This window comes from Caretta caretta, chromosome 14 (assembly GCF_965140235.1).
Source record: "Caretta caretta isolate rCarCar2 chromosome 14, rCarCar1.hap1, whole genome shotgun sequence".
Classification (NCBI taxonomy): domain Eukaryota; kingdom Metazoa; phylum Chordata; order Testudines; family Cheloniidae; genus Caretta; species Caretta caretta.
Window position 1 is genome coordinate 44,019,111 of NC_134219.1, and position 15,067 is coordinate 44,034,177.

General features: G+C 46.3%; 1 protein-coding gene across 6 annotated transcripts; it reads right to left on the reverse strand.

Annotated features, from left to right (window-relative positions):
• Nucleotides 1-828: 828 nt before the first annotated feature.
• On the reverse strand, nt 829-13,501 carry LOC125621577 (uncharacterized). Of its 6 annotated transcripts, none has more exons than XM_075119945.1 (6): nt 13,266-13,501; nt 10,271-11,392; nt 4,269-4,356; nt 3,642-3,768; nt 2,922-3,035; nt 829-2,594 (listed from the first exon to the last, which is right to left on the reverse strand). In XM_075119945.1, exons 2-6 carry the CDS (start codon nt 10,276-10,278, stop codon nt 1,543-1,545), a joined length of 1,389 nt encoding a protein of 462 aa, XP_074976046.1. In that variant the 5' UTR covers nt 10,279-11,392; nt 13,266-13,501; the 3' UTR covers nt 829-1,542. The 6 variants fall into 6 exon arrangements, with proteins under 6 accessions (XP_074976046.1, XP_074976044.1, XP_074976047.1 ...); XM_075119943.1 differs by having other exon boundaries at nt 10,271-12,097; XM_075119946.1 differs by having other exon boundaries at nt 8,873-12,097.
• Between the last annotated feature and the right edge of the window lie 1,566 nt (nt 13,502-15,067).

Genomic DNA, 15,067 nt, shown 5'->3' on the forward strand with positions numbered 1-15,067 from the left:
ACACTCTTGTCCCATGGGAGTGAACTATAAAGACTCCTCTGATCTCTTGCCCTGGTGAGAATGTGCCCTGAGGGAGACACACTGCACCAGAGTCCTGCCTGGCTTCATTCAGAGCCGTTCCAGAGCATGGAGATGCTGACTGTCCTAAACACCTGTCTCCTGTCCAAGCTCTGATTGCCTCAGCTCTCAGGTGAGTAAAGAGGGAGCAGCCAGGCCAGGTGGCATGTGCCCAGTGGTGGCTTGTGAGCTGCGGAGGTGTTTCCCCACCACCCGAAGTGGCTGCGGAGCAGCAGGGGATTTCCCCCCGCCCCCCGCCACCGTGGGCTGGGGAAATGCAGGGCATCCCCCCCCATCCACAGGGGGTTGGGAGCCACGATGGCTGAATGAAACTTTCCCCACAGGCAAGGCATTTATGAAGTTGTGACCTGGATCCCGGGTGGCCACAATGAGATCGCTCAGTTAGGGCAAACTGCAAAGAATGGGGCCGACAATCCTCAAAACTGGTGGCTATTCCAGTACTTAGATTCACCAAGCCAGCAACAAAGCAGCTTCTACAATACCGTACTGCTACACAGAGGCCAAAGCACAGCTCCCTTAAAGCAACCCCGCCTCGGGCTCCCTCCCAGACAGCCCACTGCAACATGATGGGGACTGCTGAAAATCTTATTCATCACATTAAAAAGTTCCACCAATCCCAAAGGATCCTATACATTATCCACCAAGTTAAGGAATACTTCAGTTCTTACCCAAATACACGCTTACAGCCAATTCTTATTGACTCAACTAAGATTTATTAAAAGAAGAAAGAAAAGGAGGATTTGTGGCACCTTAGAGACTAACCAATTTATTTGCGCATAAGATTTCGTGAGCTACAGCTCACGAAATCAGTGTGCTGGTGAAAAGATCATTATACACAGAGACATGCATAGAGTCCTTAGCTCAGTTTCATTGTACAGCTGATGCTTTAGAATTGCAAAGAGTCCTTTACAGAATCATTTCATCAAGTTCTAGTCCAATGTCCAATTTCAATGTCAGGGCGGTCCAGATGGGACTGGAGATCTCCGTCTTCCGATTCACACTCCCCCCCCCCATATACAGGTTAGGCAGATCAGAGAAGAAAGGATCATCTTTGCAGCGTCACGACAGCACACAGTCCTTGGCTGAACAATAGGCTTTTGAAGTAACCTTCTATTTTCTAAAGATCACTGGTAATTAATTACATGGATTAACATCAGGTGATTCTCCATAAAGCAGTTCATAGACAGTTTATGACAAATTTTCAGGAGACAAACAGTGACATTATTACAACCAAGTTTTATCTAAATGTTAATATTCCCTTTTGATCTCTGAATTCACAGAATACAGCCCTAGACAGGAACCGTTTATTTCCACTGTTAACCTCTAACAAGATATTGCTAAACAACAACTATTACAGTTACCATCTTCTTCCATGTCTTTAACAATACACGTTTACCCTTTGAAGCTCTAGTTTATCTAATGAGGACACACATTTCTAACATGTCTCTAAAGGTTGACTCTAGGTCAATTACATGCAATTTCCTTAACACCTTCTGTCCCTGTGTCAGAGAAGTTTAGATTCTGTGTGGATTCTCTCATGTTTAATGAGGTGTGATCTCTGTGTGAAATTTCCCCATGGTCCAAGCACTTGTGGGATCTCTCTCCTATGTGGATTGACTGATGTCTAACAAGGTCTGACATACGTGTGAAACTTTTCCCACAGTCTAAACACTTATGGGGTTTCTCTCCTGTGTGGGTTGCCTGATGTTTAACAAGGATTGACCTCCGTGTGAAACTTTTTCCACAGTCTAAACACTTGTGGGGTCTCTCTCCTGTGTGGATTCTCTCATGATTAATAAGATCTGACCTCCATGTGAAACTTATCCCACAGTCCACGCACTTGTGGAGTCTCTCCCCTGTGTGGATTCTCTGATGATTAACAAGGACTGACCTCCGACTGAAACTTTTCCCACAATCCAAGCACTTATGGGGTCTCTCTCCTGTGTGGATTGCCTGATGATTAACAAGGACTGATTTCCAGTTGAAACTTTTCCCACAGTCTAAGCACTTATGGGGTCTCTCTCCTGTGTGGCTTAGCTGATGTCTAATTAGTTCTGACTTCCAAATGAAACATTTCCCGCACTCGAGGCATTGAGAGGGTTTCTCTCTTCTGTGGCTTCTCCCATGGTTATTCAGGGCTGAGCGATTATTGAAGCTTTCCCCACAGTCCAAGCATTGAAGTGGTTTCTCTCCAATATGGATTGTCTGATGTGATCTCAGAATGAATCCTTCCCCATAAGTGAGGCATTCATAGCTTTTGTCTTCCTTGGAAATTGTCTGCTGGGTTATGGGATCCTTGTGTCCTCCCCCACATTTAATAAATTCATCCACTTTCTTCCTTGGGTGGTTTCCCTGCAGCCTCTCTGACCTGTGCCAATTTCCCCAGGCTTCTCCCTGTTGCCAGCATTGGGAAAAATTCCCTTCAGCTCTTTGCACAGAGGTCCCCTGTGGTTCCACTTCCCCGGGAACTTCCTCATGATCATTCTCCTCCTTGTTTTCACTCACTCGCTCATCACCTGCCAGGAAAGAGACAATTCAGACAGGAGTCATTGTCCTGGGGAGAAAGAAGAATAGCACCGAGGGAAAACGCGACACACTACAGTTGCGAATACTGAGCAATTGGATTTTGCCTCCACATCCCACACAAACACTCACAGGGAAGGAGAGACAGAATGGAAACTCCTGCAGCTAACAGGACAGGTGGAAAGCCGTGAGCAATATCTGCTGACTACAGTGCTGCCTTGGGTGACATGAGGAAGAACTGAGGGTGCTTACTCACAACACATTTTAAGGATTCTCAACTTTTTCTTCATTCCCCAGATGATTTCAGTGTCAGTCCTTACCTGTGCGGGCCCCTCTCAGGCTCTCTCTTTCCTCGCAGGCCTGGAGATCCGGGACCCACGGCTCTTCCCCTCGTTCCAGGCGGGAGATGAGCTCAGGTTTGGGAAGGGAGAATCCTATGCGGGGGGGAAGGAAAATCAGACCAGATCAGGGTGCATGGAGGATTGAGAGCGCATCTGTCACGAAGGACATTCTGTGAGCGGAACCTGTCCCTGTGCTCTGCTGGGGAACATGGAACCCAAGAGGACAGAAACATGGTCGCTAAGCCCCCTTGGGAGAGGCAGATGTCTGCGGAGGTGAGGGGAATTTTTACATTCTCACTAGGTGTTCCCAGGATCTGCGCAGTCTAGGGGTCTTGCTGACACACACGCAGCTCTGGTGTTAAACCCCTGCCTACTTCTAAGCCTTCCCAACAGCTGGAGCTATTCCCAAGAAGGGAGGTAAACAAGGATTGTGTGTGTGAATGGGATCAATACAGAAAGGACAACGAATGAATTCTGCCCCTTTGAAAGATGGAGGGGTGGGGATGAGCTAGCATGTCCATTAAGTTCTGACAGCATGTCTCACTGGAGAGGGCATGGAGATGCAAGTCTCTCGCACAGGGCAACTGTTCATTATGCAAAACATTCCCCTTTGATCTAACTGACGAGGGAAGAACCTGACGAGATTCATACATACAAACTCAATGGATTCTAATAACCAAGGGGACGGGAATCCCTTACCCAGCGAGGTCACCGTCTCGTAGTTCTCCTGCATGATGTCCCTGTAGAGGGCTCTCTGAGTGGGGTCCAGCAGAGCCCCCTGCCCCTGGGTGAAATACACAGCCACCTCCTCGAAGGTCACCAGCATCTGAAACAACAAGAGTCCCCCAATCAACACCTGCTGCCCCAGCCACAATCCTGCTGTTCACAGGAAAGGAAAAAAAAAAGTGAAGCTCTGGGAAGGCCAGAGTAGAAGAATCCCACCCCCACCCTGCTCAGAGCAGCCAGGAGGCTTCAGGGGGTGGCGAGTAGGTGAGAGCTCCCTGTCCCCCCAGCATACGGAGCAGGGCAGGGTCTTCTAATTTCCCACATGCCTGCCAGTCACAGGCTGAGACGGGAAGCAGAGCTCTGAGCAGGGAAGGGGACAGGAATCCTAAGAGCTTGCCTTTTTATTTCCCAGCAGCCTCTGGCTAGTGGGTTCAGGCTCCAGCCCTGTGCAGGGGGGTTGTGTCCTGTTTTCACAATGGGCGAATGTCCCTCCCTCCCCATCACCAATGGTCCTACTCAGAAAATCAGCAGGTTTCTCACACCCTGTCTTCTCCCTGCCTCTCCCTCCCCCTGCCCAGCAACTCCCTGAAAATCCCCTACCTGAGCTGGCTCCATCACAGCCATTTCCCTTCCCTGTCTCCTGGAAGATGGGACGATCTGGAGCAAAACGTGGATGTGATTCCTCAGTCTGTCTGGGCGAGAGGGGCGATGGGGGAGGTTACAGAAGGGGCTTCAGTCCATGTCACACCCTGATTACCCCCAGGCTCTTTAGACCCTCCCAGTAACAGCATCTTTAAGCCAAATGCTAGAAAAAGAGCATAATCAAAGGGGCCATTTTGAGGGATTGTCCCCCATTGCAGTGTAAACCCCTCTCCCTTAGCAATAGCCAGAGCCCTATGGTGGCAACACCTGAAGAATGAGCTGCCCTGGACTCCCCTGGCAGCCTCCAGGGACAGGCAGGTGGAGGCTGATCCCATTGGCCCATCTGCACTCACCCCCTGCCAGAGTCAGCAGTGACTCCGGTCTGACTCCGGTGTGGCTGAGGTCTAAAACCTGCCTGGAAATCAGACCAAGACCAAGGGCAGCCCTGAACACTCAGGAATCAGAGCCCCAAAGATCATGAGTTTGTCTCTTTTTAAGATAATCCAATGGAAGCTGGGAGCAGTGCGTATGCGGGAAGGGAGGGGGTTGCCCGTGGATATTTCCCTTGTAACTAGGCTCTGCCAGGGAAATGTAACTTAGACAGACAGCATTGTCTGTTACCCCTGTTGTACATGAGGATGTAGGGGCGGCCCTAGACTAGCTGCCAGCAACTGGTGCCCTGGGCGAACCATGCAATCGGCGCCCCCACCCCCAAACGCCCACGGCAGATCTAGGCTGAGGTTTTTGGTAAACTGGGAAACATTTTGCCCCTTTTTTCCTTTTAACATTTTTTAAGCGTTTTCTTTTAAACAGAGGCTTAATTATTCGGTTTGTCCTTCTGTCCAACTAATGTTTCTGAGATCAGATAAAACAGAGACACGAATTTTTCAGAATAGATTTGTACATGACAGCTAGATATTTCATTCTGATTTCAAATAAAAATGTATTAAAAATGTTAATTTTTATTATTACAACTCCAAAATCATCCATTACGCAATCCTGCTTTAACTGCCATTACCACCACATCCAATATAGAAAGAAGTAAGAAAACTCTTCAATGAACTTTAACCTGTATTTACAAAACACTCTGAATAAGAAACACTCTGTGCTCTTAAAACATGACTTTTCTTGCTTTAAGTTTTGAAAATTCAGACACTAGTTCTTTTAGCCTTGGTCTAAACTGGAGGGGGAGTGGGGACTCGATGTAAAGTACACAACTTCAGCTCAGTGAATACCTCAATTGACTTACCGCGGCATCTTCATGGCAACTGCTGTCGCTCCCCCGTCGACTCCGCTTCCACCTCTCGTGGCGGTGGAGCACCGGAGTCGACGGCAGAGCGATCGGGGATTGATTTATCGCGACTAGACTAGACGCGATAAATCGACCCCCGATAGAGCGATCACTACCCATAGACATACCCTTAGAAATAGTTTTCCAGCTATTTCATGCTCTATAGACATTGTTGAAAGTCCAGCAAGTCTCTCTTGCACCATATTTAATGCAGATTTTTTTTTATCAATTTTAACTTTGAGAAGCTACATTCCCCACTAGCTACGGAAACTGGCAAAATTAAAAGAATGCGTAGAGCTATAAAGATGTTTGGAAAACTGTCAGAGTTTATTTTCATAAACAAAGTTCAGTACTTCTGCAGGAGTGGAATGTTTCCTAAGTCCTCTTGAAAAATCCTGAAGCTCACTACACAAATCTGTAGCATCAATGTCTTTTGAATTTTCATGAGTCAATGCCGACTCCAGTTTTATACAAAATTCTCTTATCTGTTTTGCTGTTTTCTTTTGCAAGCTGTGGATATCATATAGAAAGCCAAATACTGACTCTAGCTGCTGCATCTGTTGAAATATTTCGTCAACCGAGTGAATAACAGTATCAAGGACTGTGAAGTAGAAATTCACTTTGAACCTTTGTTTTGGGTTCTGAATGGGTGTGTCTCATCCTTCGGACGAAAACTGCTGTTTCTTTTGCCAAATGCGAACTGGCTCTGGTTCAAATTCTGTCAGAAAGTCTATTTCTTCAGCAAGCTTGAGAGAATTTACCAGTGTTCTTTTGAACCCTTCATCATTTCTGAATTCCTCCAGAATATTTTTAGTTTTCTGCAGTTTTTGATAGCAGAGTGTATGTTCAGGTTCTTTTCCTGAAGCTGCTTACTACTGAGGTTAATCTCGAAAAGGATATTATACAACAAAATAAGTGAAGTCACAAATTTGAACTTGGAAAGGCCATTTGCAAGAGAATCTGCATCTGGATGTGCCGTATTGCCAGATGATCCAGTAAAGGTAGTATCATCACAAATTTCAATTAGGGCATCATAAATGTTTCCAAATTCATAGCGAAGAGTCTTCAAAACATCAATGCGACTCTCCCATCTTGTCTGACTAAGTGGTTTCACAGTTAGAGAATTCACATGGCAAGTCAGAATATACCAACAACATGTTGAGCCTGAGAAAAAACACATAAACACATTGCACCAGGTCCAAGAAACTGCTTGCCTCCAAACAGCATCTAGCAGCAACATTGACAACCAATTTCAGAGAATGCATGCTGCAAGGAACGAAAAAGGCCCTAGGACTGATTTCCATCATTCTCCTTTGCACATTATTGTCTTTACCCGTCATATTACTCCCATTTTCATAGCCTTGGCCACATAAGTTTTCAACAGATAATGACATTGTTTCAAGCTCTTGTAGAATCGTTTCAGTCATAAATGCTGCAGTCGTCGCCTTCAATGGTACGAAACCCAAAAAATGTTCCTTTATGAGCACTTCAACATTATCTTCATCTGCAGACTTTTCCACGTCCACAAAACAAATGAGGATCGTCATTTGTTCAACATGACTCACATCTGGTGTACAGTCCAGTATTATTGCAAAGTATTTTGCAGAATGGGCAGCTTCTACAATTTTCTTTTTAATGGCATTTGCTAGGATTTGAATCAGTTCATTCTGCATATTTTTTCCTAAGTAATGAACCTGTGTTTCATGATCAGTTATTTTACGTAGATGCTCCTTCATGACTGGATCAAACAAAGCTAGGTATTCAACACATTTTAAAAAGTTTCCATTACCTGGAGTTATAATTTTTCATTTCTACCGTGGCTGCAGAATGCTAAATTTTGCCCACTGAGAAATCTCACTAAAGCAATGAGACGCTCTAATATTTGTTGCCAATATTCTTCTTTTTCCTTGATCACACATAAATTCTCTTCATTGATAGTTTTTCCTTTTTTCAATCATAATTCAAGTTCTTTCCAATTGTGAAAACATTGCAAATGTTCTGTACTTCTTTCATGTGAAGAGAGAATTGAAGATATGTTTTTCCAGTCCTTCGAACCATTCTCAGTAAGTGACAGGTTTCAGAGTAGCAGCCGTGTTAGTCTGTATTTGCAAAAAGGAGTACTTGTGGCACCTTAGAAACTAAATATATTTGTTAGTCTCTAAGGTGCCACAAGTACTCCTTTTCTTTTTTTAGTAAGTGGTGTACCAATTGCTTGATTTCTAAACAACTTGCAGCAAAAGCAAAACACAGAGTCTTTCGGCACTGAATATTGTAACAAGTTTTGATGAATTTCTTCCCCCTTAATGAGTTTCCTCTTGTAATGCTGAGCAGAGAATTTTCTTTTATTTCCATCCTTACGGAAGGGAAATTCATGAACTTGTTCGGGTCCATGTTCCACGAGAATTTGCCGCACCCAGTCATCACATGTGGGCAATGAAACTGGCTCCCCATACTGTAAATTGTTTGTAATTTCCTCATCCTTTCTTCCTTCTACTTCATTTATTTCAATTTCTGCATGTCTCTCTGAAGGTGAATAAATTTTCTCCACTTCCATATCAGTCTGATGCTGTGAGCTGCCTTCATCTAGAAGTAAGTTTCCGTCATCTTCATGTTCCAAACTGCTTTCATGCCGATGTGAACTAACCTCCTCTCCAAGTAAAAGTTCTTTACCTCGATGCTGTGAACTGCTTCCATCTTTATTTGGATTAAAGAGAAGATATTTCTGGAAGGATCCCTGCTGTTTTGCTTGGTCCTTTTTCATCTCAGCCTTTCATTTCCAATACTCAGCTCCTGAGAGTTTTCTTTTTCCTCTTTCCGCCATGGGACATTTGAATATTGTTATGTACTGTGCTCCCGACTGCAAGCATGATAGCGTTAAGGATGGCTGACACACCCACCACATGGTTAGCGATTTAAACCACATTGCAGCCATCCCAACACGTCTTTTCACTGCTTAAAGGTTCAGTGATTAGTAACATACACTCACTTACCTATTAAAACAGTTAGTTACAGCATTTACATGTACATGGAAACAAATGACCTTTTTTGACGTTATAACCCAACACTCGTTGTTTGGAAAGTAATCCCCTTCCTCACGGTTACCCGCTTGGAGGGTGACATCATGACTTTCATAGTTTATTAAGCATTAACACTGTTACTTTTCTTTTATGGACCTTATTTATTACATGTGAACCAGTTATAACAAAGAAAAGTTCATAATTATACAGCTCGATAATAACGCTAAGGTTTAACAACGCTTAAAGATACTCACATTTTGGATTTATAATGCTGAAAGACGTTATTCTTTATTCTTTGGCACCAAGAAACACAATTTTCCACAGTATTCGCTCAATTCTTAACCATCTACCTGTGATGTGTTAAAATGACCGTTTGACATGTATCAACTCTCAATATCTCCGCTCTACATGAATTTCTGGGTATGCGACCTTGATGTATATTCCAGTTAGGTGTCACTAGCATTGCAGCTCTTGCAGCTGGTGGAAGTGTTTCATTGTGGCTGAGTTATTGCTTATCAAAATTGCGGAGTGGGTCATCTTGACCCTATATCGCAAATTGGAAAAAAAATTGCTGAAATATTAATTATTTTTGCAGTAAATAAAATATTTGACATTAATAAATTCTCAGAAATGTAGAGAAATGAATTATAATTCATATTCCCTCCGTACACGAACAGGAATTGAAATAATGACATCTTTGTTATTTTATTTGTATTTTTTTCATCTTTTTCGGGGTTTTTTAATTTTTTTTTTATTTTATTTTTTCCCTCAAATTTGGTGCCCCTTTTAACTTGGCACCCTAGGCGACCGCCTAGTTCGCCTATATGGATGGGCCGCCCCTGTGAGGATGGTCATGTCGGTGAGTCTGTGAGTGTGATGCTCACAAAGGTGTGAGGCACAGTCTGGCAGGTGTAACAAAAATATACTGAGCTCACTTCACACATTGTCATGCTGTGTCTCAGCACAGGGCTGATCTTGCTCCAAAGCATCCAGAAGTAGGGTGGGGCAGTTATCAGACATGCTCTGTATTTGTTTCCAAAGCTACATCGGATGTTTTCATTGGGCACATGGCACCTGTCAACGGCCACTCCTTCTTTACTCATCTGAGAGCTGAGGCAATCAGAGCTTGGAGGGAGATAGGTGTTCAGGACATTCACAGTCTCCATGCTCTGGAACGGCTCTGAATGAAGCCAGGGAGGACTCTGGTGCAGTGTGTCTCCCTCAGGGCACACTCTCACCAGGGCAAGAGATCAAAGGAGTCTTTATAGTTCTCCCCCATGGGACAAGAGTGCCGCCATTTGGGCTATGTTCCTTACAAAGGGGATCACCGAGCAGCCAGGCCAACACTCTCCATGCTCACAGCAGGATCTGCCATGACACTATCTGACCTTCACCCTCCTGCTCATGAAGGGTGTCCTGTCCTTTGCAGGAGAGAGAAGAGGAGTGAGATCACCTTACATTTCCACCTCACTGAAATTCTGTCAGACCAAAGCTGATACCTGGGAAATATCCTAATGGCGTTTCTACACAAGGGAACATTCAGGGAAGATGAGATCATCGCCCCACTGCTTCTCTTTGGACTTGCAAAATCGCATGTGGGTTACACTTGGACTATACAATACTTGAAAAATATTCAAAAAGTGATCAAAGACCTGATCATTTATAGTGTTGGGGGGGAAGGTCTCCGGCACTGGTCTGTGGCTGTCCTGACTGCCAAAGTCAAAATTAAGGCCACGTGACTTCTGAATGAGAGCGTCCACATATGGATTTAAAGCTCTGGAATTCATGTGGATTAACTTCACACCTTTAACATCAGACCACGCAGACAAGCCCTGAAGAAGTAAAGGGAAGGGAATAAGAGAAATTGGTTAGGGGGGCTGGGGGAGACTCTGCTAATTCTTTTACTTTTAAAAGATTTAATTTGTTTTCCGTGACACCCCCACAAATGGACGCAGACATTCAGAGGCAGCACCTGGCACAGGAGCAGAATTAGGAGACACACACTCAGTATCAGAGTTTTCAGCCCATGAACAATAACGGGTCATTTAACATCAGAGTCAGCAGCACAGTCTGTGTCTATAAGAAAATGGGTGTTATTCCCATGGGGTACCTCCCCTGCATTAGCTAGCCCTCTGTGAAAACAAAGGAAAGGGTGAGGCCAGCACACTGTGTCCCCCGGCCTGACCAAGGCAACGGACACATAGAACAATTCATTTTAAAAATTCTTCGACTTTGGCCGTACAAACCAGTACACGTGTCAAAACGAAGAACATCCCTGAAATGAATCACAACAAAAATGGTAAAACATAGGCCATTAGAAGTATAAACAATGTGGTAGAAAAATCCACATCTAAGGCCTGACTATTTACAGTATTGGGAGGAAGGTCTCCTGCACTTGTCTGTGGTTGCCCTGACTGCCACTGTCGAAATTAAGGCCAGCTTACTTCTGAATGAGAGCGTCCACACAGGGGTTTGAAGCCCTGGGATTTATTTGCATTAACTTTACACTGTTAGCATCAGACCATGCAGACAAGCTGTGAGGAAATAAAGGAAAGGGAATGTGGGAAATTGGTGGTGGTGGCGGCAGAGTGCTAATTCTTTAGTTTTAAATGTTTTCATTTCTTTTCCATGATGCCTCCACAAACAGGCACAGACATTCAGAGGCCGCGCTTGGCAAAGGAACAGGAGTAGTAGTCACACAATCAGGATCAGAGTTTTCAGGCCATGAACAATAATGGGTCATTTACCATCGGAATCAGCTGTAGAGTCTGCATCTATAAGAAAATGGGCGTATTTACCATGGGGCAATTAACCCGCATTAGCTAGTCCACTGCGAAAACATAAAGGAAAGGGTGAGGTCAGCACAGTGTCCCCCGGGCTGACCAATGCAAAGGAGAAACAGAGCAATTCCATTTAAAAATTATTTGACTTTGGCCATACAAATCGGTACATGTGCCAGAAGGAAGAACATCCCTGAAATGTATCCATAAAGGGCTGGGAACTTAAATAGGCCATTAGAAGTACAAACAATGTGGTAGAAAAATCCACATCGATGATGCAATAAATGAAGTCAGAGAAAAGTCAAGTGGGTACTTCCAAGAGTGCAGGATGGAGGGTTACTTACAGAAATAAGGTTTTAAAATCAATTTTCAATTGCAAGTGGGGGAGGGGAATCACATGTTCCTGGAAGTGTAAAATGGCATCAAATGTTACAGGATTGTACAGCCATTCTAGAGGTATGGACCCTTTGGAAGGGGTAGCAGTAAACCTATGTAGCTAGTACACCCCAAAGGCTCAGACACAAAAAGGTAATAAAAGAAAAACCTTTCTTTCTTTCTTTCTTTCTTTCTTTCTTTCTTTCTTTCTTTCTTTCTTTCTTTTTCTTTCTTTCTTTCTTTCAATTCTAGACTGTTCGGTTCATAACCCATGGGGTTTGAATTCTTGGGGTTGTCATTCTGTCTTGGGGTTTCATATCTATGCTTAATAAAAAAAAATACCACAGAAAGTTCCTTTTGAGAAGCCCTGTATAGGAGACACTCTAAGGCCCTTAGGGACAGATTTTTAAAAGGATTTCGGCCACTAGTGGAATATTATAAAGTATCTAGGTGCCTTTAACCTTGAAACTTCTGGCCATTACTGAATATTTGGGAACCAAATTCTGTACATAAATGGGACATGGGATAAAGCACTAGGGTGCTGGATAGAGAGACAAAGTAAGAACTGGCGAAAGCAAAAGGAAATTGAAGGAGTTTTCAGACCAGCCCATGGAATCAGTCAGCACGGAACTCAAATTACAACATTGCAATAGAAACAGGAACTGTTACAGTATCACAGTGAGATGTGAGAACAACTATTAATATTTCCCAAGATTATATGCCATTAAAATAGGAATACCGTGGCAGAATGATGTCCCTCCGCACAATGCTAATGAAGTGTAGGATGAAGAGCTCAGAGTAATACAAAGAATATTTTCAGAAGGAACTAATGTAAAGGAGTGAAACTGCCCAGACTGGATTCCAAGGGGAGTCAAACTCAGAGGGACAGGGGCTAGGACACATGGATGAAGCGCTGGGCGGCTTTACACAGACACAGAAACTGAGACCCGGATTCTTTTAAACACTCAAAGCCGGTGTGACCGTGAGATCTGTGCGGGGGGGGGGGGGGTGTCTGTAAATGTTTCACTGGATCATGTGTCCTCTAACAGCTCAGTAACATCTTATGGCGGGGAGAGCGCCCCTGTCCCCGCACTACGATGCTCTGGGACTAAGGACACGGCCCTGGGAAATGGGTGCTAAAATCCTAGGAAAGGGGGGAGGAAAAGCCCCAATGCCCCACGTTTTTGCAACCACTGCAGCTGGCTCAGCCCATCTGGGGGAACTTTTATCCCCTCTGCAGCCCCTTTCCTGGGTTTCCCCCTCCGGTCTACCCGGCGTGGCCTGTACCCCGGTTCTTCCCCCTCAGTCCCCCCCACGTCACTTTCCCAGCAGGGCCCGGCCGGGCTCCCCCCGCCCCGCACACACCGGGAGCTGGCGGCAGCTTTCCCAGGCCCGGGGCAGGGAATCGCAGCCGGCTCCGCGGGGAGCAGCCCGGGGCCAAACCCGCCCCCTGCAGCCCGGGGGTGACGGGGGGGGGGCGGGTCTCTCTTACCTTCCCCCCGAGCGGGGCCCCCCGGGGCAGGGGCCGGGCCGGGAAGGGGCCCTGGCCGGGCTGGGGGCTCTGCCCTGGGAGAGGCTCCCGGGGAGCAGCGGGCAGGGCCCGGCTGGAGGTTCCCCTCTCGCGGCTGCAGCCCGGGCTCCGGGCTCCCAGCACCAGCCGCCGGGGCTCGGGGATCTCGCCGGGAGCCAGAGTCCCCGCAGCGGCTGCGAGTCACTTCCTGGGGCCGGGCCTGAGCCCCGCGATCGCTCCCCCCAGAGCCGCCCCCCAGCCGCTCCTGGGTCCTAGCGATCAACCTGGCTCCATCTCTGGTCTCATGTTACCAGCACTAGGGTGACCAGACAGCCAGTGTGAAAAATCAGGACAGGGGAGGGGGTAATAGGCACCTATATAAGAAAAAGCCCCAAATAGCGGGACTGTCCCTATACAATTGGGACATCTGGTCACCCGACCTGCACTGGTGCAAAAGTTGGAGCTGTCTGGGCGGGCTGAGCCAGACTTGCGGGAAAGAGAAGCAAAAGGAGAAAGAGCAGGAGTAAGGGGGGAAGGAAAATGATGCCAGAGGGGAAGGGTGACAGCAGAAACCCACTCTCATATCCACCAGGGTGCAGGGCCGGCCTAAGGGCCTTTTCCCTTGGCTCCCGTGGGCTCCCCCTCCTGAACCCCCTTTGCCACTCACCCTTGACCCCCCCTGCACCCTAACCCCTACATTTTGCCATCTTCACCCCAACCTCTCCACAGTGTCACCTTCACCCTAACCCCTGCACTTCCCTTCCCACTGTGCCCCCAACCCCAGCCCTGCACCGCCCATGTGCCTGCCACACCGCTGCCCTGCCCAGGTCCCCCCACCCCCTTATGCCCAGCAACCCCCATGCCCAGTGGCCCCTCACCCAGAGATCTCCACCCCCGATCTCTATGCCCAGTGGCCTCCCACCCACAGACTCCCCGCACTGCCCAGTACCCCCTCACAGCCCCCCACAACTGTCCAGCATGCCATATTCCCGAGGGCTTTCAGCACCAAAAAAATTAAAAATTCTGTGCACAATATTTTAAAATTCTGCCAATTTTATTTGTCAATACATACATGTGGAGGCTCCAGAATGGCAGTGGCAAGCATTGGCTCCTGGCTGCATGGAGGTGGGAGATTGCCCTGCAGCCTTCCCCCTTCCCTCCTAGGAGAGGGACTTGGCAGTGAGATACCTCTGTGTGTGTCAAAAGGCCATAGGGAAGCGTTTTACGAGATGGCTGGCAGGTCAGCCAGGATCCAAAATCCCTGTGAATGACTAAAAAGAAACAGCTGATACCAATGGCTGAGTCCAGCCCTCATCCATGCCCTTGTCTGCCAGGGTTCTGGGCCATCACTTCCCAAATGGCCTTTCATTCTTTCGAGAATGGAACATTTCCCTCCAAGCCTGAAAAGCACAGCGGTGCTTGGGATGCACAGTGGAATAAGAAAAGGAATTCTCTTTAGGCACCAGTCCTTTTTTTCTGCCCTGATTTACACTGGGCTTGTCTACACCACACCGACTTTTAGTGACAAGGCTGTGTCAATGCAGCACTTTTCGGCAATTTTGCCGACGAAATACTTCCAGCCCCATGAGTGGCTTTTGCTGTGTTGGCTGGAGTGTGTTTCGACATGAGTGCATGATTTGCATTTTGGCAACCGAAGCGAGAACTGAAAGGTGAATTGGTCAAAAAGAACTGTTTATCAAAAAGCAATTTTGTTATGTCCTTGGGAAAAAATGAAGAATTGGCAAAAAAGGAAATAACACCAGTGGGACTGCTTTAAAAATGTC